The 22,730-nt window shown below is 47.6% G+C and overlaps 1 protein-coding gene across 3 annotated transcripts in view; it reads right to left on the reverse strand.

The window, feature by feature from the left end:
- The window catches only part of TCEANC2 (transcription elongation factor A N-terminal and central domain containing 2), a 69,967-nt gene that overhangs the window by 13,758 nt on the left and 33,479 nt on the right, over nucleotides 1-22,730 (reverse strand). The window contains exon 5 of one of the 3 annotated variants that reach the window (XR_014138107.1): nucleotides 4,157-21,363. Coding sequence is in view for 2 of the 3 variants with exons in the window: in XM_078451889.2 (XP_078308015.2) it covers nucleotides 21,175-21,363 (189 nt within the window). In the remaining variant the exon portion in view is untranslated. Of the gene's footprint in view, nucleotides 1-1,959; nucleotides 21,364-22,730 lie in introns of those variants that run through there. The other 2 variants (XM_078451889.2, XM_060625910.3) reach the window with 2 other exon arrangements.

Here is a 22,730-nt window from a genome sequence, read left to right on the forward strand (position 1 = left end):
GAGACTGTGGAGTGACGACTGTGGGGAGCAGGGCATAAGGCCTGAGAGGTGGGGAGGCTGCGTCCCAGGGGACTCTGGGTGCCCAACTGTGGAGCTGGCACTTCGTCCCAAGAACAGGCCATGGCAGGGAACTGAAAAGATACTGACAAGGTCAGATTTCCTTGTTAAAAAAATGCTGTGGTGACATACGGCCTAAAATTTGCCACTGTAAACTGGTATTAAGTACACTCACACTGTCGTGCACCATCACCGACCACCCATACCCAGACCTGTTTGTCCTGTAAAACCGAAACTTGATACATAAACCTCCCCCCGTGCCTGGCAACCCCCATAACCATTCTGTCTCTGTGGATCTGACCACTCTAAGCACCACATATAAGTGGGATCATACGCTATTTGTCTTTTTGCGTGTGTGTGTGCCTGGTCATTAGCATCGTGTCCTCGAGGTTCACCCGTGTTGTAGCATGTTGCAGGATGCCTTTTATTTTTAAGGCTGAATCATATTCCGTGGGGTGTATTTACACCACGTGTCATTTATCCATTCATCGGTCGATGGACGCTTGGGTTGATTCCACATTTCAGCTCTTGTGAATCGCGCTGCTAGGAACATGGATGTGCGACGTGTATGTTGCTCTCAGTTCTTTCGGGTGTACGCCCCCACGTGCAACGCCTGGGTCGTGTGGTATGTCTATTTCTAATTTTTGGGGGAACCACCGTCCTGTTTTCCATACAGGCTGCACCGCTTTACATTCCCACCAACAGGGCACAAGGCTTCCCATTTCTCCACATCCTTGCCAAAGCTTACTTTCTTTTGCTTGGTCTTTGGTTTGGTTTGGTAGGAGCTATCCTAATGGGTATGGGGGTGGCATTTAAAACAACTAATTCACCGAGGTGAAGTTCGTAAGAACATAAAATTAACCTTTTTTTTATTTATTTATTTATTTTTTTTACATTTATTTATTTTTGAGAGACAGAGAGAGACGGTGTGAACAGGGGAGGGGCAGAGAGAGAGGGAGACACAGAATCCGAAGCAGGCTCCAGGCTCTGAGCTGTCAGCCCAGAGCCCATGCGGGGCTCGAACCCATGAACCATGAGATCATGACCTGAGCTGAAGTCGGACGCCCAACCGACTGAGCCACCCAGGTGCCCGTAAAATTAACCTTTTTAAATTTTTTTTTTAACGTTTTTTATTTATTTATTTATTTTTGAGACAGAGAGAGACAGAGCATGAACGGGGGAGGGGCAGAGAGAGAGGGAGACACAGAATCGGAAACAGGCTCCAGGCTCTGAGCCATCAGCCCAGAGCCCGACACGGGGCTCGAACTCACGGACCGCGAGATCGTGACCTGAGCCGAAGTCGGCCGCCCAACCGACTGAGCCACCCAGGCACCCCTAACCTTTTTAAAGTGAACGGTGTGGTGGCACGTAGTACATTCAAAGTGTTGGGCTACCTTCCTCTCTATGTAGTGACGAAACATTTCTATTACTCCAAGTAAAACCCCTTACGTGTTATGTAAGTAGTTTCTCCCCAGTGTCCCTTCCCCCAGTCCCTGGCAACCGTCAGTTCTCTGCCTTATGGATTCGTCTGTTCTGGACATTTTACACAGATGGAGCCATGCGATACGTGACCTTTTGTGTCTGGCTTGCCTCCCGTAGCTTCGTGTTTGTAAGGTTCACCGGCTCGTCAGCACTGCATTCCTTTCTATAGATGAGTAATACTCTGCTGTGTGGATTTGCCACTCATGGAGTATTCATTTGCCTGCTGACGGACACTGGGCTGGTCAGGCTTACTCTTGACCCCTCGAGCTCTGTCCATACAATGGTTTGGAGGGAACAAGACAGGACGAGGAAGAAGGCCTGGGGCCGTGTCAGGGGGGCAGGCCGAGGGCGCTGGCCGTGGGAAAGACAGAGGAGTGCGTTATTTAGGGAGGCAGATGGTTGTGAGGTACCGGAGGGAGAAGTGAGACATGTCGCCCCAGTTGTGTAAGACAAGCCATGAAGGAGGACAGGTGGGAGAAGACGGTCACGGGTTTGGTTTGGGCCTTGCAAGTTTGAGTTGTTTGTGGACCATCCAGAGGGAACTGTCCTCCATGCAGTAAGAGCTGTGGGCCTGGAGCTTGGGGGGAAGTTCTGGGCAGAGTGGGGCTTGGCAGTCAGCAGTGTGTCGCTGAGATGAACAGAAGAGAGCGGGGAAGAGGGAGATGGGAGGGCTCAGAACAGAGCCTCTTACACCGTGTACTCCCAAAGGCAGGACCTGACCACCTTGCTCCCCACTGATTGCCAGACCCAGCCACAATGACTAGCATATACACACAGCCACTTACAGCCCGGTAGGATGAATGAAGGAGTCCACAGAAGCCTGGGACCTCGCAGGAGAAATCAGAAAAACAGGGTGTTGGAAAAACTGAGAGGAACACGTTTCAAGGATAAAGTGGCTGGCTGATGCTGCAGCTGTCAGTCTGGGTAAGAAATTTTTTTTTTTTTTAAGTTTATTTATTTTTGAAAGAAAGGGACAGAGATAGAGTGCGAGCAGGGGAGGGGCAGAGAGAGAGGGAGACACAGAATCCGAAGCGGGCTCCAGGCTCCGAGCTGTCGGCACAGAGCCCGGCGCAGGGCTCGAACTCACAAGCTGTGAGATCATGACCTGAACCGAAGTCGGACGCCTAACCTAATGCCACCCAGGCGCCCTGATAGTCTTGATTTATGTGTGGAAACGGAGAGAGCACTGGTGACCCAGGCAAGTGACGTGGTGGAAGTGGAAGCCGGGGGTGGTGCCCAGTGAGCACGAAGTCAGATTTGCAGAGTCGGGCCAAGTCGGGGTAAGCCCGAGAGCCCTTGCAGGAGAGGTGCATGGAGTGGAGACAGTGAACCGAGAGGCCTCATCTGGTCAGTCTAGGCCAGTCAGGGAGCCAGGATCCAACTGAGTGACCTTGGCTGGGTCCCTCCCCTCTCGGGTATTCGAACAGCCGCTCTTGAGGGGTCTGCGGTGACTCAGCTCTCTGCTTCACTAGCTGTCCCCTCAGGTGACCCTCCCCAGGACCAGCCCTCACTTAGTGCTGTGACTAGGCCCTTTGGCTCTGCAGAGGGAAGGGCTCCTTACCTCAGGGAACCTTTCTACGTAGACTCGGGAAGTAGTTAGGTGGGGAAGACATAACTAGAAGTTTCTGGCTGCTATGCCAGAGTTTCCAAGACCAAAATAGTTTCCTTTCCCCAAAGCTGAGCTTTTTCATAAGCCCCAGGCACACCAGATGGGAAGGGAGAAGCATCTAGAAAAAGCTGAGAGGGGCGCTCAGTTAGACGTCTGATTTCAGCTACTGATCTCATAGTCTGTGAGTTCGAGCCCCGCGTCGGGCTCTGTGCTGACAGTTCAGAGCCTGGAGCCTGTTTTGGATCCTGTGTCTCCCTCTCTCTCTGCCCCTCCCACTCCCCCATCTCAAAAATAAATAAACATTAAAAAAAAAAAAAAAAAAAGGCTGAGAGACCCCAGGAGCACCTAGTGTCACAGGACTTTATCATCTTGCATCCAGACGGCTCAAAAGACCCCTGTCTCCACCTCACTGCTGGCCCAGAGGAGACACCCAGCAGTGGTAGGGGAGCTCTGAGGTAAGAGGAGGGACACCAGGTCTTTGCGTATGGTTTGATCACTTCCTTGCTGAGTGACCTGAGGCCAGGGGCTCCTCTTCTCCAGGACTGTTTCTTGTCTACCATGGATTCACCTGACTGCCAGAGACTAATAGCAGACAGCACAGCACGAAAGGTGCCCTGGAGAGGCAGTGACCAGAAAGGGGTGTGAGGCTTAAAGATTCCCTGGTTATTTATTGAGGGTCTACTAAGTACGGGGCACTGTGCCAACCACAGATGCAACAGCCTGGGAGGTAGGAACTCAGATTCGAGTCCCAGCTTTGTCTTTAACTCCCTGTGTGGCCTAGCCTCAAACATGAGCATGCAAGGAACAGAATCACCAGGCAGTGGCACGGACTGCAGGCCTTCCCCCCAGAGTTTCTGATTTAGTAGGTCTAGCTTCGGGCCCAAGAATTTGCATTTCTAACTGATGTTGCAGGGAGGAACCGTACTTTGAGAATGGCTGGCCTAACCATTTGTCTGAGTCTGACTTTCCTTGGCTCTCAACAGGGAGAATCGTGCCGGCCCGGCTTACCTCCTGCCAAGGGGTGCTCTGGGGTGCGAATCAAAAAGCTGTAGAATTATGGAACTTCTGAGAGAGCTGGTTGGGACCTCAAGATCCACCTGCTTTGAACTCCCCACTGGACAGGAGACGAAACTGAGGATCAGAGATGGCACAGACCAAGGTCACAGTCAATTTGAAGGCAACAAAGCTGGAGTTAGAACCCACAGAGCCTCCCGCCTTCTCCCAGGTTCCCCCAGCCCAAAAGAGGTGCTTTTACTATCTTTCTTGTAAGATGAAGTGACACTACATGGTATTTGCAGCAGATGCTCTGAATGTCCTGCCTGTGTCTCTTGGTGTCCACCATTTCTGTGCATCTCGACCCAGCAGCTTCCAAGTGCCAGCCCCTGCACTCTCCCTGAGGACCTTTTCTGGCCTCAAAGCCCACTTGGCCCGGCCTGCATTTGTGCAGGAACGCTGCCAGAGACCTAGCATCTACTTCCTCTGAGCAAATCCCAGCCAATGACAGGTGGATACATACTCCAGCTTCCTTGCCCCTTGATTGGGACAACACTGAGGCACATTCTTCACCATTATCCAGAATCCCTTAGTGGAACTGAGCCCGGGCTGGTTCCAGCAGAATCTTGCTTGATAGTATATTCTTTGTTTCTTTCCCTTCCCTTTCTCACTTTCTAGCACAACCTCTACAGGGGTTTCCTCGGATTATCTTTCAAATCAACTGTTTCAAATCCTTGTTTCAGGGTCTGTTCCTGGGGGAATCTGGCCTCAGACATCATCATTATCATCATCATCATAATAGTAACTGCCATTTATTGAACACCTACTATATACCAGGTATCATGTACATATGACCTCATGTGATCCTCATGACAATACTCTTATGCCTCTATGTAACGGTTGAAATGATTCAGTTCAGAGGCCTGACCAAGGGCTGTCAGATGGTAAGCCTTTAGCAGGGCTGGGTGTTGAGGGACCTTGGTTCCCTCCCTGCGTGGTCACACCCAGAGAAAAGGCAACCTGGGGCATTTTTAGGCCCTGACACTGTCCCCACAACAGGCACTATTCACAATGGCAGCAGTGGGACTCCTTCTAAGGACCTCAACTAGTTGAGGATATTGATAAAGGAGACAGCTGGAGAGGAAGAACAGGCCAATATTTTATGATAACTGCAATCGACAGACTGGTCTGTGGCTACTCTTGGAGAGTCCCAGGAATAACTGGGGGACTCTTTGGGGATAATTTCTTCCTTACGTAGAACGGGGCTTAGGGCCATTGTCTTTGGACAAAAATAAACCTCCATTTTGTAATCACAGATTGGTGAAGCCGGGCAATGTTTAGGCTGCACTGAATACACTCCTAATGTGTTTGTGCAGACCGAATAGGGTCTTTGTTTATGGAAGTGCAATGTTTTGCTTTAGGCTTCAGTTTCAAAGAGCGTGTTTCCATAGCAATTATTTTTGTTGTATAAAGAGAAAGCTATTGGGGTAATAAAATCATACACTCACATACAGTACAATAAACTCCCGGGATGGTACTCAGGGGCCTGCATTAGACTTCACACTGGGCTCATTCTCCCTGGTGGGAGCTTTGAAAGTATCTCCCCATTTCTGGCCTCAGTTTCCTCATGTGTCACAAGTGAGGCAGCTGCACGGGCCCTACGCTCTCCGAGGCCCCAGGTGACAGGGTCCATGGTTCTCCCTCAGGGCCACCTGGCAAATCTAGGCAGCTTTGCTGCTTCAGTCCAGCCTGGAAGCAGATCTGTAATTGAGCCTGCAGGGTCCCTGTGACAGGCACAGCCTGTAAATCTCCGCTGGGGAAGCAGCCCAGGGAGATAAATTGTACCGCAGCGGACTCTCCTTGCATTCTAGGAGCCGCCTGTTTCTGGGGTTAACGTGGAAAGAAGGGAGGGCCGATAAAGCCCTTCCCCATGATCAGACACTCAATAGGGTGGGGGGAACGAGGACCCAGGCCACCGCTGGCAGGGAAGGAGTGGTTGCAGTGTGGTGTTTGCTCCTTGGAGCCCATGAACACGGGCACTGGAGGATTTAAGCAAAACAGTGACTTGGTCCAAATGAATGCATTGTCATAGGGTGTATACATGCCTCTCTCCTCCCTCAGCTTCTGAGCCCAGACACTGTGTCTGAGTCAGCTCGGTGTGCCAGCGCAAGGACTGGGACAGGGCAGGCATCGCTGAATACAAGTAATGGAAAATAATCACGATAGCTAATGCTAATGAGCTAACGCTCAGTCTGTGCCACGCCCTGAGCTTATTGTTCTGCATGTATTATTTACTCCTTGCAATCCTAGAAGGCACAGCTCCGTGACACAGAGATGCTAAGTAACTTGCCCACGAGCCCTCAGCTAGTAAGTGGCTGGACCAGGATCTAAACCCAGGTAGCTTGGCTCCAGAGCCTGGGCCCCGAAACACTCTGCAAAATGATCAATACAGTAGTAACAACGACAATGGAAATTCACTGTGTCAGGTGTCTGTCACGGGGACTGTGGGAGGAATTGATGAAGGATAGGCAGAAGTCCACCGGCTGGCCTGGCAGAGGGAAGTAAAGGACAAGGGCTGAGAGGTCACCGCTTGTCTGAGGAATGAAGAGATACTTGAAAAGACCAGAGTGTAGAGGGGCAAAGTGACAGATGAATCTGGGGAGGAAGGCGGGGCTAGATCCTGCCGAGCCTGCGGTGCTGGGGGCCAGGGAGCACAGGTCTGTGGCATGGGCGAGGGCAGGGCAGTGACAGGCCAGGTGTGAGGACCGCACCACCTCTCACCGGCTCTGTGACCTTGGGCAAGGCACTTCTCCTCTTGGAACCTCAGTCTTCTCATCAGTAAACTGGGGTTGCTAATCCTGCTGCCTTTCAGGGCTTGGGCAAAGATTAATAAGGCAACAGATGAAAAGGATTTTATAGACTGTAAAAGATTTCACAAATGCAGGCTTGGGGGTGGGATGGAAAGAAGTGAAGCGATAGTCATTGTGAATTTAGCCAGCTGTCTTTACATAGAGACTACCAGATTCACTCCAACTTTTATGGTTATTAAAAATAATGACATTTGCACGTGGCACTGTTACTCGCCCTTTGGCCTTTACCTCACTTGAGCATCTCCAAACCTTTTACGTGAGATGTAATCATTCCCACCTTATGAGTGAGGACACTGAGGCACAGAGAGGTGCTTGGCCCACCCCAGTCATGCAGGCCAGAGGGGCAGCTGAGGCACGGTCTAGGTTTATGGCTGAGCAGTTGTGTTTTTTTCTATTTGGCCTCACAAAACTTGATTCATATTGAATGGCTTGTCTGAGCCGATGCCTCCAAAGGGTAAACCAAGGGCACAAAGGTACAGGAAGGCAAGTACAGCAAGACAGTCATCTAGGGGTATTTAGGATTGGAATGCTTGAGGTCTTGACTATTGGTCAATAACCTCAGAGGTTTGAGACAGGTCATAATCTGTCATTTTACTGAGGCCCAAACTTGAATTATTTTTTTAAATTAAAAAATATTTTATTATTTTTGAGAGAGAGACAGAGAGACAGAGAGTGAGCAGGGGAGAGGCAGAGAGAGAGGGACACACAAATCTGAAGCAGGCTCCAGGCTCCGAGCTGTCAGCACAGAGCCCGACTCAGGGCTCGAATTCACAAACCACGAGACCATGACCTGAGCCAAAGTCGGACGCTTAACTGACTGAGCTACCCAGGCCCCCCCTGCAAATTTGAATTCTCGAAGACCAGTATGTGGAGGAAAAGCCTGCCTGGCCTACACTTCTTAGCTCAACTTACTGGTTTTTTCCTCCCCAGAAGAGGTAGGGTGATCCGGGGAGAGAATGCACGTGGGGTTAGAGGCAGTCCATCTGGGGAGAAATCCCAGTTCTGCCACCCAAAGCTGTGTAACCTTGAGGAAGCAGCCTCCTGTCTCTGAACCTTGGTGTCCTGATTTGTAATACAAGTATATTCATATCTACCTCAAAGGGCTGTTGAGGACTAGTGAGATCACAGTCATTCACGGACCCTGCAGGATACCCAAGGAACAGGTCACAGTGGGCTCTGGGAGGGGAAATGGGAGACAGGAGTCTTCACATAATACTCCATAAATGTTAGCTTTTATTGTTATTATATATATTGTTATAAATCAGTTTTTAAGAATCTATTTGTGGAAAATACCCCCCCCCCCCCCCCCCGCCAAAGCTAAATGCTCCTTCATGGAGCTAAAAAGGAAGAGGCTAAAGCAAGTGATGCTTCTGAGTCAGACTGTAGGTGTTTCATGCGGCAGACACCTGCCTTTGACTGGGCTCCTTGCTGAGTCAGGTGAGGCTAATGCCTGGGCACCTGGAAGAGCAGGGCAGCTTTGCTGAGAGAAAGGCTCGTCCGCCCACGAAGGGCCTCAAATGCCTGTCAAACAGTCAGTCCACAGCCCCGGGCCTGGCACCTGTCCTTGTTACCTGCTGGCTGAGTAACTGTGGGCAAGTCACTGAACCTCTCTGAGCCATCAGATTTTCATTCAACAAATGAGGACAGAGTTACTCTTCTGCCTTGTAAGGCTGCTGTGAGGCTCTGACAGAGTCAGGTGGCAGCTACCTTCATCATATCTTCATTATTACAAGGCCTTTGGGCTTCCTTGGGGACAACGCAGACCAGAACAAGGCTTTTCACCGCTGTGGTGAGGTTGGATTCTAGGGGTTAGAGAGGTCACTTCAGAGGCCGGTGTGGGGCAGGGACTGAGAAGGATTGTGTGTGCGACCCTCCGCACTCCCACCCCATCTGACCTCTCTGGACAACACCTTTAGCCGGGAATCGAACGACCCCAACAAAGGGCTGATTCTGGATTGCGGCAGGGAAACAAAATCTGAATGTAACTAACAGAGCTTTACCTTATCCACTTGCCAGGGATGGTATTTATGCTAATCCTATTCCAAGCGAAAGCAACTCAGACTAATAACAGCCGCGCCTCGGTTCTGGGTTCCCCACCATCTGTCCGTCCGCCTGCTCTGGGTTAGGTTTTCCCATGGAGCGCAAACAGGGCCGCTCAGTGGTGTGGGCGCTCATGGGCCAGCTTGAAGGTGTGCAGGGGGAGACACTCATTCAGGACGTATGTATGGAGCCCTGCCAGGCACTGGAGACCCAGAGGAGGGACAGACAAAGTCACCGCACCCATGAAGCATGTGCTCTGGTGGGACAGGCAAAGGAATAAATGAGTAAAGAAGTGGAGATGGGGTTAAACCTTAAGAAGAAAAAAAGCATCGATGTGTCAGAAAATGACTTGGGGGTGAGGGCCTAATTAGAGAGGTGGCCAGGGAAGTACCTGTCTGAGGAGGTGAGATCTGCACGACAAGGAGTCACCACTGGAAGGTCAGAGTGCACGAGGCAGAGGGAGCAGTGGAGCAGACACCCCAACAAAGGGCCACGGTTTATGAGTGTGACGGACAGAAGGCTGGAGTGGCTGCAGCCGGGGGTAGGAGACAAGATGGAGACAGTGCCAGAGGTCAGGCCACCGGGGACCTTGTAGGTCACCGTAAGGGCTTTGTGTGATGGGAGCCACTGGAGGGCTTTGCAAGGAGTGACCTGACCTGCAGTCTGTTTTAGATGTTCACTCTGGCTGCTGGGTGGAGAACCGATTACAGGAGGGCCAAGAGGGCCCCCAAGGAGACAAGCTCAGAGGCTCTGGCACTAGGGGTGGGGAAAAGAATAGGATTGAGGTTACGTTTTGGAGGTAACAGTGAGAAAAAGATACGGAGGGTAGAGTACCTAGCACATTCTCTAACATGCAGCAGAAGCTCACTATGTGATGGCTGGAGCTTAGATTAGTTGATACTCTGCCACACAGCCTTTCCAAAATAATACCTTTGAAAAATCCTGGTATTTGATCAGCTCAAGTACTGGCCCAGAGGCCCCCACGACAATGCTAGCCGTGTTTTCCCTTGTGGGCTGTCCTCAAATCATGTCCCCAGTGGCCACGTGGGCTGCTTACCTCTGAAATGAACCTCCCATGGGCCATGCATTTTCTGGCTCTGAAGCAATCCAACCCTTAGTGCTTCCTCAGGGAGCTCTGCTCTCTGCATCAGGCAGGAGAGGATGAGACTCTTGCATGTATAGAGAAACTGCAGAACCATGAGAGACTCATGAAAATCATGAGGGAGGGCTTGGCCCCTATCCTGCACGGTGAGAACCTAAACAGGACTCAGGCACCGGGTCTCACCCGGGCTTCTAATTCCCTCATTTCAGTGTGTGTGTGTGTTGAGTTCCTGCTCTGTATGAGACTCTGCTGGGGACACAGAAATGAATGAGACACAGTCCCTGTCCCAAAGCTCACCGTCAGGGTGGAGGAGGAAACGAACAAGTGCCTCGTGATGTGCCACAGGAGCTCAGTATTTGTTGATTAACAGTTACCTGAGTAGTAGGTCCCTGATCCAGGACCTCTGCTTTTACTTAGGTAATTTCCTCATCTCAAAATATCAAAAATTCCCCAAGTAGAAATTTCCAGCCCAGAATTCAGGCCTTCACAGACTGTCCCCCACCTCAGTCTCCACTCTCACTTCAGGCCATTCGTCCTCTGTCTGCACTTTGGCTCTAGCCATATCATGCATATTATGGTTCCCTGTCCTTTGACATTTCTCTGGCTTGCATGTACCTTTCCTTGTGCTGGAGCACCACTTCTCCCATTCCCTGCCTGGTAAACTCCTACATACCTGTCCCCGGCCAGCTCCCAAATTAGCATCTTTGCAAAGCCTTTTTCATTCTCTCCAGACCAACCCCCTCCACAGGCACACCTAGGCCCTCCCTCCATAATGCTCCCACAGTCCCCAACCCATTCCTCTAGATGACAGATTGCTATGGATTGATGACCTGGTTCCATTGGAAGATGGGCTAGGACACAAAGCCCCTATCCGGCTCATCTCATCTCAGGGCCTGCCACAGAGGAGGGAGATATTCAGTAAGCGTTTTCGTTCATGGGGGTGATAAGGACATCAGTGTGGTCATAGCAGAGATAGATGAGAGGCACAAGAATGAAGCCAGAGGTCAGGAGACATCTGTAGGACAGGGCTCCCAGTGCCAGGCCTCAGGGTAGACTTCAGCCACTGGAGAAAAAGCTGAGGGAGAATAGGAAAGCCAGATCCCACTCAGAGGTGAATGAGTAGGGCAGGAGAACTATTTGGGGTTGTGATAGGGGATGTAAATATTGATTATGTTTACGTCATGTTCTCAAGGGCTATTAGCTCTGGGCTCATCTTCCAACATAAATAAGAGAAGATAACACTCGCCATTAAGGACTTAATGTCTATTAGTAGGCAACAAAATACCTGTAATACAAACATCATCCCCTTCTTCACCTCGAGACCATTTCATGACACATTCTCTTATTCAGATGGGGGTACTGAGAGCTGCAGAGTTGAAATAGCGTGTCTAAAGCTGCTAGTTGAATAGTAATAAGCCAATGATTATCCTCCTCAAAGGCAGTCTTGAAGAGCTGTGGAGGTAAAAGTCTTGCCAATCACAGAATTTGTGTCTCACACAGCATGGTTGCTTGTGTTTTCTGCATTAAAAACATCACAATACGTGAATTTATATTCATTGTGAAAAACAATCCAATTGGATTACAGCTGAAAGTATGAAACAAATATGTGAGTCCATACTGATAGCTAGCTAGCTAGCCAGACAGACAGGGGAGAATGGACAGATCTTCCTTAGGGCAGAATTCCAAATAATACAAGTAGATACTCCACCCAGGAGAAAGGAGTTTAATCACCACCGCCTTTGAGGAAGGTCTGGACTTAGTGACTTGCCTTCAAAGAACAGAGTAGGGAAAGGGAAAAATCGTAACATTTACAGTGGAGAGACAGGGCAGACACTACCTTAACCAAGCAACAAAGGTGAACATTCCCAGGGATAAGGTATATGGATGTCCTATACCCCTGGATGTGCTGTGACAAAGACAGCTCACCTCTGTGGTATTCTTCCCCAAAACCCATCACCTCAGTTCAGTCAGGAGGCCTTCTTCAGACAAACCCAAACTTAGAAACATTCTACAAAATGCCTGGCCAGCACTGCTTAAGACGGTCATAGTCATAGGAAACAAGGAAAGACTGAGAAACTGGTCAGAGAGCAGAGAAGACTGGAGAGGCATAATGACGAAATGCAGTTCAATCCCAGCATGAATCCGGAACAGAAAAAGGACACTAGTGGAAACACTGGCGAAGGCCGAATGAAGTCTGGAGTTTAGTTCATAGTCGTGTGCCAATCGTGGATTTTTAATTTTGACAAATGCGCCACGCTGATGTACAATGTTAACGACAGGGGAAACTGGGTGAGGGGCAAATGGGAGCTCCCTGTATCATCTTTGCAACTTTTTTGTGAGTCTAAAATTATCCACAAATAAAAAGTTTATTGTAAAAAATCAGGTAAGGAGAGAGTGAGTCCCTCCATCGCTCCACCCAAAGCCTCATTCTAAATTGGGTACACATGTGTATACATCTTCTTCAATATGTTCGTGGAGTGTTTCCCCTTCACCGAAGTGGTTCATACCAAAGTGGTACCTTCCCTTTTTCACTAAACCATATATGTATCAGTGGCGTCTCCGCGGCAGTAACAGATTTTCAGTACAGATCTATGCCGTCCAATACAGTAGCACTAGCCACGCATGGCTACTGAACACTTGAAAATGTGGTTGGCCCAAATTGAGATGGGCTGTTAAATGTAAAATACACATCAGACTGCAAAAACTCAGTACAAAAAAAGAACGTAAAATATCTCATAATTTTTATGTTAATTACATGTTAAAGTGATAATATCTTCAGTGTAGAGAGCTCAAATATATGTCTCCTTTTTTAAAATGTTTATTTATTCTCGAGACAGAGAGAAAGAGAGAGAGACACACACAGAATGCAAGGAGGGGAGGGGCGGAGAGAGAAGGAGATACAGAATCCAAAGCAGGCTCTAGGCTCTGAGCTGTCAGCACAGAGCCCAACATGGAGCTCGAACTCAAAAAACCACGAGATCATGACCTGAGCCGAAGTCAGACATTCAACTGACTGAGCCACAAAGGTGCCCCTCAAATATATTCTTAATTTCATCTGTTTCTCTCTACAGCTTTCATTGTGGCTCCTGGAAAATTCAAAATTACGTATGTGGCTGGCTCATGTTATATTTCTATTGGACAGTGCTGCTTTATAGATCTAAACTCATTCTTTTTATATGCTGCATACTATTCCAAAATCTATAAATACCACAATTTATGTAACCTTTCTTTTTTTAGTGTAAGATTACTTCTAAAATTTTACTACAGACCATGCTGCCATTAAATTTTTGTAATGCCTACTTGGTACACTTGTAAAAATATTTCTTTAGAGTAGGGGTTGGTGAACTAAGGCCGTGGACCGAATGCCACCTACCACATGCCTTTGGAAAGTTTTTTGGAATACAGCCACACTCATTCATTTATGTATTATTTATGGCTGCTTTTGTACTATAACACCAGAGGTGAGTAGTTGTGAGAGATCATATGGCCTGCAAACCAGACTTTTTCTGTCCCTTTTTAGAAAATTCTGCCGACACCCGATTTAAGAGTTGTTACCAGCAATTAGAAGAGCTATGTTGCAGGTCCGTTCCCTGGAAGGTAGACCGTGAGATGGAGATTAGCATACAGGAAGTTTGTTAGGGACTGTGTGACTTTATGATTTGGTGGATTTGATAGAACCCAGCTTATGATGAACAGCTTTGGCTGCATGGTCAAATACCATGGATTCTGCTAGATCATATGGTTCACAAGTAGCATGGCTACTTGTATTTGTTTAATGCTTCTTCTGTGGTATACATTCTCTGGTGGGTGTTAACATGGAATACAATGAACTTCACACTTGATGTCCACTCTCGTAGGTCCATCCACGTGCCTCTACCCCAGACCTCTTTGTCCCTGATTTTTCAGTCTTATCCTTCCAGACCTCTGACCAACCAGCCAAGCCATTCACCACTGCCCACTAGATCCACGTGTCTTCTAACGATGGGCCCTCTGTCTCTCCACAAAAGGTGGATGACTGGGTGTACTATTCAGAGCTTGTCCGCTGGAAGAATTTCCTCCTCTACTGTCTTTCAAGGACACTGCAGTGGGGCCTGCAGTATAGCAACAGTCTATTTTTGGCTTACTCACACATACTGAGCTGACCCACCCATGAACAAAGCTTGGCTTTTTTTCCCCTCCTGCTGAATATAAGGAGCTCCTCAGGCAGCCATAGGTGACCTCAGGGAGAGGCACTGGTGCAAAGATGGTGGATGACATAAATGTCTGGGCCACCTGCTCATGCAGCTGTCTTGTGCCCTTCGGCCCTGTTGTGCCAAATCCCAGTTGTACCATGTCTATCCTGATGAATTGGGCCTTGTGTGACCCTATGATTTGGTGGATCTGACAGAATCTACCTTACGATGAACAGCTTTAGTTCCATGGTCAACTTGATGTTCTGCAGTCAGATGATCTGTTTTGTTTCCACCAGAACGCTCAGCAAATCAGAAGCTATTTGTTGAAAAGTGTGTTATTCTTGGCTACAGATGGCATGGCCCTGCTCCAGAACCCCCAGGGTCTATATTGTCTCCTACTCAGCCTTGTCACGAACTCCATACATATCTTTTCCCACCACATATACCTCAAATACCATGGTTTCTGCCAGATCATATGGCTACTTGTATAGTCTGGTTCTGCTGCTGAGCCCTTTCCCATTCTGGGCCAGCATCAAAACTGGCAGCCTTCTGTGTCATCTGATATGGGGTGGAGCAGTATTCCCAGGTGGGAAATGCGCTGCCTCCAAAACCCAAGGGGGCCCACCTGACATTGAGCTTCCTTCTTCATGCGGGGTGGAGGTGGGAGGTGCAATCACCATTATCTTTCACTTTGGAAGATATGTCCCTGGCATATCCCAGACTACTGGTTCCTAAAAATTTCACTGAGATGTCTATCAGGCCTCTGAATCTTCATAGCGTGTTCTTCCGCTCTCTGCAATGCATGTGTCTCATCAAGGCTTCCAGTACACTTGCTCATTGCTCATCTGGTCCAAGTTGATGTTCTGCAAGGTATCTAGGCAGTATAGGTCTTCTCAGACTAGGTCGTGAGAGGGCAGGAAGCTTAACAGCCCTGGGGCAAGATGGTAATTGTGTACTTTTGTCTGTTCCAAGGGAATATGAACTCTGATCTTTGCTTCTGATGGGGAAGGAGATGAAACACACTCACTAGGTCCACAGCTTTATACCGTGGACCTGAGAATATGCGAATGTGCGCTAGGACAGACGCCACATCTGGCACAGCACCGCAAGCAGAACCAGCACTTGGTTGATTTTGCCGTAATCCACGGTCATCCTCCAGGAACCACTTGATTTGTGCAGGGGCCAGATCAGTGAATGGAATGAAGACGATGAGAATCACTGCCCCTGCATCCTTTACGTCCTCAAGGATGGCATTGATCTTTGCCATTCCCCTTTTATTAGTAAGGTTGAGCATCTTCTTATATGTTTATTGGCTTATTTCCTTTCCTTTGAATTCCCAGAATTCACAATCATTTGTCTTTTTTTAATGGTTTATCTGTTTCTTTCATTAGACTGTGGGGCCAGAGACTATGTCTCATTTATCCCTGTGCCCCCCGGACCTGGCTCGTAAGAGCTCAATACATACACACTGAGTGAGTGATCTTAACAAGATGAACAAGTAGCATTTGACTGGACATCCTGGTATTCTTGGGATCTTGAGACTAAGCTCCTTTGCTTTTGGGTAAGCCTATCCCTGACAGCAATTTTATTATTTTGGTTGACTTAAAAGAAAATACAATGTTATCCAATCAAACCATCTCTCTTTTGAAACGAAGGCAGTGTCACTGACCTAATCAAAGCTCCCAAAGCCTTGTTTTCTGGATGGACTCCCTTTGATAGCAGTAATGGGCAGTAACAAGCCGAGCCCCCGCCCCATTTGCCTGTGATAAACGCATCCAAAACACATTACAAATCTCAGAGTGAGGCTCTGAGGCCTGAGGCTGCAGCAAAAGAAAACCAAGGTTGACATGCACAAGTTTAAGAACCTGATATTCTATAAATGAAAAAAGGCCAGCTGCCTGTTCCTTCACCACTGAACAAAGTAAATGCATTATCTCAGCCTCCTGCCATTTTTCAAACCTGGGACTCTCTAATGATATCTGTTTGGTCAACTCTAAACTTCATTTGTCAAAAAAAAAAAAAAAAATCTCTCATTTACTGAATCTCAAGCGTGTCTTTCCTTTGTCTTAAGCTTTTGGGTTAACAATTTTTTTTTTTTCTTAAATACGTTTTTACGTAGGAACATTTTGATCTTTGTAGAACACACACCTTACTAGGTCCCTCACTTCCTCAAACACATCTCATGGCCTCCCATTATTTGAAGGTCAAAGTCCCAACTCCTGCATAATGTCTCCACGGCCCTGGCCACTTTTTTTTTTTTTGGCCCCATTTCTGCCCACCATTCCAAGAGCCTTATGCTTCCAACACACATTTGCCTCTAGTGAAACAAGCCTTTACACCTGTGCCTCTGAGCACACGCTGCTCCCTCTGCTAAGAACTCCTACCTCTACTTCAAGATTTGGTTCAAACATCAATGCTCTGTGAAGACTTTCTTTCCTTAGAATGGTGTGAATCATTCCTTTTCCCACCTTCTCAACATTTTAACTAAGTATCTACAGTAAATACCTATTATCTTATACTATAATTATTTACCTATGTAAATGTATAATTATTGTGTGTGTATATATATACATGTATAGATATATGTATAATTATTTACCTATGTGTCTGTGTCGCCACCAGACTAAGAGCTCCCCAAAGGTAGAAATTATATCTCATTTATTGCGGTTTCCCCAGTGCCAGTCCAGTCATGGGCACACAGTAGATGGGCAACATCTGTTCATTGAGCAAATGAATGAAAAGACCCAGTCCCTACCCAAGGGCCCAGGACCTCCGATTCAACCACCAAAAAAGGACCAATAAACTAGTGGAGCAGACTCTAATGGTACTTAATTTCCTAATTTCCTACAGCAAGTAAATACAGAAGACATATTCATGCGTAGACTTACAGGTAACTCAGAGTCCTAGGGACCTCTCTCACCCCTTTTCAGCAGCTGTCCCTTTCACCTGTAACAGGCTGGAGCTCAGAGGTGCTTCTCTGTGGGTGGACAAGCGTACGTGGGTGTCTGTGAGCCTCCTTCCCTTTGGCAAGCACTCAGAATAGCTCCATTACCATGCATGGAAATTCTGCACATGCATCAAGGAGAAAACAGCCACAAATAACACAGCCTGCCTTCCAAATCTCCAAAGCACATCTCTGCAATCATTTCACTTTCTAACTATCACCACTGAAGCCTTTCAGCTAGACAGCAATTTGTTTTCAACTTACTCTGGGTTCCTAAGTTAGCGGAACTCTTTAGATGTTTATAAATGAAGCTTCCTCCTCCTGCCCAGCTCTCCCTGCTCTAGCTTCTCTTCCACACAGCCCGGTAATAAGAAACTAACTAGTTCCTGCTTGCAATCAGTCCAAACCTCTTCATTTTGTGCTCAAGACCGTTCAGATTTGTCCTGGTCCTTGCCCTCCCATCCGGCCTCATCCCCAGGTACTCTCCTGCATGTGTTCTCTACTCCAGCTATACCAATCACCCCCTAGGGATCACAGTTCCAGGGCTTTCCATACTCTGCTTTCTCTGCCAGGCATACACCTCAACCACCCAATTACCTACTTCTGCCCTTTCAGACCGCACACAGGTTGTCACCTCCCCCAGGAAGCATTCCCTGATTGGATTAGATGACTTTCCTGTATGCCTACAACTGGCCATTCAATTATTCAATAAACAATTATGGAGACGAAGTTTGTGCCAGCCTCTGTTCTAGGTGCTGGAGGTATAGTAGGAACAAAAACAAAGACTCTTGCTATCAAGAAGCTTAAATTCTTGGGGCGTCTGGGTGGCTCAGTCAGTTGAGCACCTGACTTTGGCTCAGGTCATCTCACGGTTTGTGGGTTCAAGTCCCACATCGGGCTGTGTCGGCACAGAGCCCGCTTAAGATCCTCTGACTCCCCCTCTCTCTTCCCCTCCCCTGCTCATGCTCTCTGTCTCAAATATAAATAAACATTAAAAAAATTAAAAAAAAAAAAGCTTAAATTCTTATAGGAGGTGAGGTGATAGGCAATAAAGAAATAATAAACTGTATCAAGGAAGGGGATGAATACTCTGAACAAAAATAAAGCAAGGTAGAGTATTAAAAAATGATTGGGAGAGAGTGCTGTTTTGTTTAGGGGAGTCAGTGAAGGCCTTTCTGATAAGGCAAACAGAGACCCAAATCAAGTGAAAATAGGAACATGCAAGTATCTATAAAAAGAGCATTGTAATCAGTGTAAGAGTTTAAGTGCAAAGGCCCTGAGGTAGGAACATGTCTGGTGTGTGTGTTCAGAACAGCAAGGGAGCCAGTAGGACCACACAGGTGTAAGAAAGGGAGAGAATGTTACGAAGTAAGGTCAAAGAGGCGGCCAGGATCCACATCACGTTGGGCCTGGGAGGACATTGGAAGGGCTTGGAATTTTGCTCTGAGAGGGAAGCCACTAGGTTTTGAGCAGAGTAAATACATGATTTGTTTTACATTTTTAAAGGTTCACTCTACCTACCCTAGCGGATAATAGATTCTAAGGGGAACAAAGGTGGAGGTAGACAGGGCATAGGCACCTGGATATCCATTAATTCCACAAGTACGTATTGGGTATTTCTATGGGACAAGCACTGTTCTAAGGATTGAAGATACCCAGAGGAGTAAGACAGGACTTCTGACTTCTGGCAGGACTTCTGAAGGAGGTTCCAATCGAGTGGGGATACAATCAGAAGCATAACCAGAGAACATGTGAGTATGTATATAGAACAGGGTATTACAGAAGGGGCAGGGGAGGGAATTAGATAGAGAGTAGCATTCCAGAGAGAGAAAACGTTCACGTGTGAAAATGCTCCAAGGGGGAGTGACACAGTGGGATTTTCAGTTTTGATATGTCACTTTGTTTCTAGCACAGAGAGGCCAATTTGAAGAGGTTAAGACTGGAGGCAGAGGGATCAGTTGGCGGGGCATGTGATCACCTGGGAAAGAGGATAAAGTCCTGAAGTTGTGCTAAATATGGAGGAGAGACAAGAGACTGTAAACCTAGGTAAGAAGTAAAACCATCAGGATTTGGTTGGTTGGTTGGGTGGGTGGGGGGTGGAGGGGGTGAGGGGATGCAGAGCTTAGGCTGACCCCCAGGCTCCTGGCTAACGTGCCAGTATTGCCAAGTACAAGAAGACATGTTACCTCTGAGATGCGCATCTAGGAGATTCTGTCTGAAGCTCAGGGGTCTGAAGACACAAACTGGAGAGTCATCGGCATATACGAAATGCCTAAGGGCATGCGTGGATGAAATCAACCAGGAAGACCATCTATATCAAGTAGACTTCAGTTTTGGATCTTGAACCTGCCATTCACCATCTGTGTGCAACCCCGAGTAAGTTACCAGCCCTTCTGAGCCTCACTTTCCTCATCTTTAATCAGGTATTAGTTTATTAGTTTTACTTTTTTATTTGGTTTGTTAGGAGTTTTTTAAATGTCTACCACAGTGCCGAGCCCGTGGTTAAGTGCTCGATTATTATTCTAGCTCCAACAGTTATTAGCAGTGGGGAACCGAGCAAGACACTTCTGCCTGGTGAGCCTCAGGGTCTCATCTGCTGCTACTGCTCGGTCGGTCCCACAGTGCCCCGAGGAGTGGTGCTCAGTAAATAAGTGCTAAATAAATGAAGAAATCTAAAAAACTGAAACAATATTTACTAACGCAACAATGAGAAGGTTAAACAGGATTTTTAAGACACTACATAAACATCAATGTAAATGCTAACAAATTAGCTTAGGAATGGTCTCTAGCACTTAGAAGGTAGACGTTAGGCCCCTCTCTTTTCTCCTTGCTTTTGAACTTAGCCCCTCTTTTTAAACGGTTTAATCTCTTCCTTTCTATTGGCTCCTTCTCTTCAGATTATAAACATGCTCTCATCTGCCCTAACCTAAAAAGCTTTCCTTGGGTATTGCTATCTCCCTCAAATTCTCATCCAGTCATTCTTTATTTTCACCAACTGTCCCCTTTCTCAACCCCAAATACTTTTCAATGAACGGGCCATACCTTTTGTTTTAGGCAAAAAAAAAAAAAAAAAAAAAAAAAAGTCCCAGTTTATTATGACTTTAAAAGAGCAAATCTCATTTATGTAATTGTTCAAGCAGGCCTGTACAGAGGCATTTCATTTCAGAATATAGATGTGTTTTTTTCTACTGTGGTAATTCATTTCAAGAGAAATTTCATTATGTATCTTCTACGGAGCCCTAAACCAAGAGCCAGCGTATTCAAATAAACCCCAAGGTAGGGGGATGCTTCAGGCCAGTTCCTCATTAGAAGCCTCAGCATGGGGGCTCTGGAGACCAATGCAGAAGGTCTTCCAGGGAGAGCTGAAATGTTCAGATAAGTGAGTTCTGGAAAGAAGGGGTAGTTGGCTGGCTCCAGCAGGCTCACCCCCGGGGTAGAGCAAAGAGAACAGACAGGGGAGTTCTGAGAGGCACCAGAGCTATCTAAACTCAGGGGGATGGAACTGAGTGTGCAGCCACAGTAATTGAGTTTCAGTTACCTGCAGGGTGGCGAAATAAAGTAGTAACTTCATCTGCCTGACATGGGGGAAGTTTAGAGGTGTCCTTGGCGCACTCACAGTGAAATCTGTCACCCTTTCACTGGGTTGGGTGATGGCAACCATACCGCGCTTCCTAGTGACAGCCAGCGCACGTCCCGTGAGGCAGTGCAAGTGCATACAGCTAATGAAGCATCTCCCGCAGGCCTGGCTCCCGGGGCTCTCCGCATCCTCTGTCTGAAGGAATGGCACCATGGGAAAATTTAGCACCACCAGCAGCAGCCATCACCCAAACTCAAAAGAGTCTTTGAATGGCAGAGAGAGGCCCATTTTGCTTTCTGCCCAGCCCAGCTTTGGAACCATCCTCGGGTCATTTTTTGTGGTTCTGTACAAACGTGCCGACTGGCAGCGAGCCGTTCTTCACCTGAGCCCGGATTTCAGCTCGGTGCTTTAATGTGAAGACCAGGGCTCTCACCATCCGCCGGTATGGCCCATTAATGAGGCGGGAGCAGAGATGAAACGTTTCCCGCTCAATATTTTCAACCAGTAGGTGATCCATCTAAAAAACAGCAAAATTATCAAATTAGGGCCTTGCATTGCATAAGGATTAAAAGCAAGAGAGGCTGGAGCACTCTGCTCAGAGGCCTCCATTAATCAACTGAAATTCAAGGACATCTACTTCCTGTCACAAGAGAAACAGGAAGAGCAAATTAATTCCACCCTAGCAATTAAGGAACAAGGCCATGTGCTTTGTGACAGGGACCTCATTCACAACCCCTGCCGGGTGGTAATATTTGCCATTATAACAGGAAACTGGCCTGAACTAAGCAACGGGTACTGGGCCCTGTACTTTACCAACCAGGAAACGAAGACCAAGGATAATAAATCAGTATAACAGTTTATACTTTTTTTGGTTTGTTTTTTAAAGTGCCTTTTAACCCCTTACAACATTTTAGAAACACCGGGTCTGGGTCCTGATATGTGTGTAGAACAGTTTATAAATCACTTTTCACATTTAATGCTCACAACTCCTGTTACCTCATTTTACAGATGAGGAAATAGGTTCAAGGGTAAAGAAAGGTTCAAGGTCTCACAACTAAGAGGCAGAGCCGGCACTCTGACCTGGCACCCCTGACCCCAAAGTTCATGATCCTCTCCTTTCACCATACTAACTGCCCCCTTACTTTTGGAGAGACCAGTTGAGTTTGAAGGGACCTCCACGGGGCCAGCTAAGCAGAGTGGCCCTAGCGGATGGGACCTGCGGCAATTCTGGGGTGGTCCAGCTCAGGCCCAAGCCCTCCTGAAGTCACAGACCTAATCAAAGTAGGACAGGTCTGGGTCTTTGTCCACAGTCTGGATCCAGGCCAGACTGGGCTGCTGCTCAGAGACTCCCTCATTACCCTCCTTTCCAGGCCCACCTCCCACTACTCGCCTCACCAGCCCTGACCGTGGCCCAGCCTGAGCAAGCCAAGGTGCTTTCACATCCCGCTGTGCCGCTGCCCAGGTACATGTTCCCTCAGCAAGGTCCACTTTTCCCAAGAAACATATTCCTATTTGCATGTGAAAACTCAGCTCAAAACCAAAAAGCAAAAAAGCAAATCCTAGCTCAAAGGACTGAAAGTTCTTCCTTGGGTGGCCACAATGTCCCAAGCTTCCTGTAGACACTTTCATAAGATGAATGACCTATTTTCTGAGTTTGTCTTCCCTGAAAACAGGAAACAATTTTCTTTTTCTCACTTCCTTTTTTCCCTTCTCTCCCCACCCTGCCACTCATTCAAATACTTATTCAGCACTTACTATGTGCTAGGCTCTGCGCGTGGGCTGAGGAAAAAGCAGTGAACAAGGCTGACAGTCCTTGACTCCACGGAGAACACAGCCCAGTTGGAGACAAGTAGAGAACAGGATCGTAAGTATACGGAGTATCAG

The sequence above is a fragment of the Panthera onca genome, chromosome C1 (assembly GCF_046562875.1).
Source record: "Panthera onca isolate mPanOnc1 chromosome C1, mPanOnc1 haplotype 2, whole genome shotgun sequence".
NCBI classification, from domain to species: domain Eukaryota; kingdom Metazoa; phylum Chordata; class Mammalia; order Carnivora; family Felidae; genus Panthera; species Panthera onca.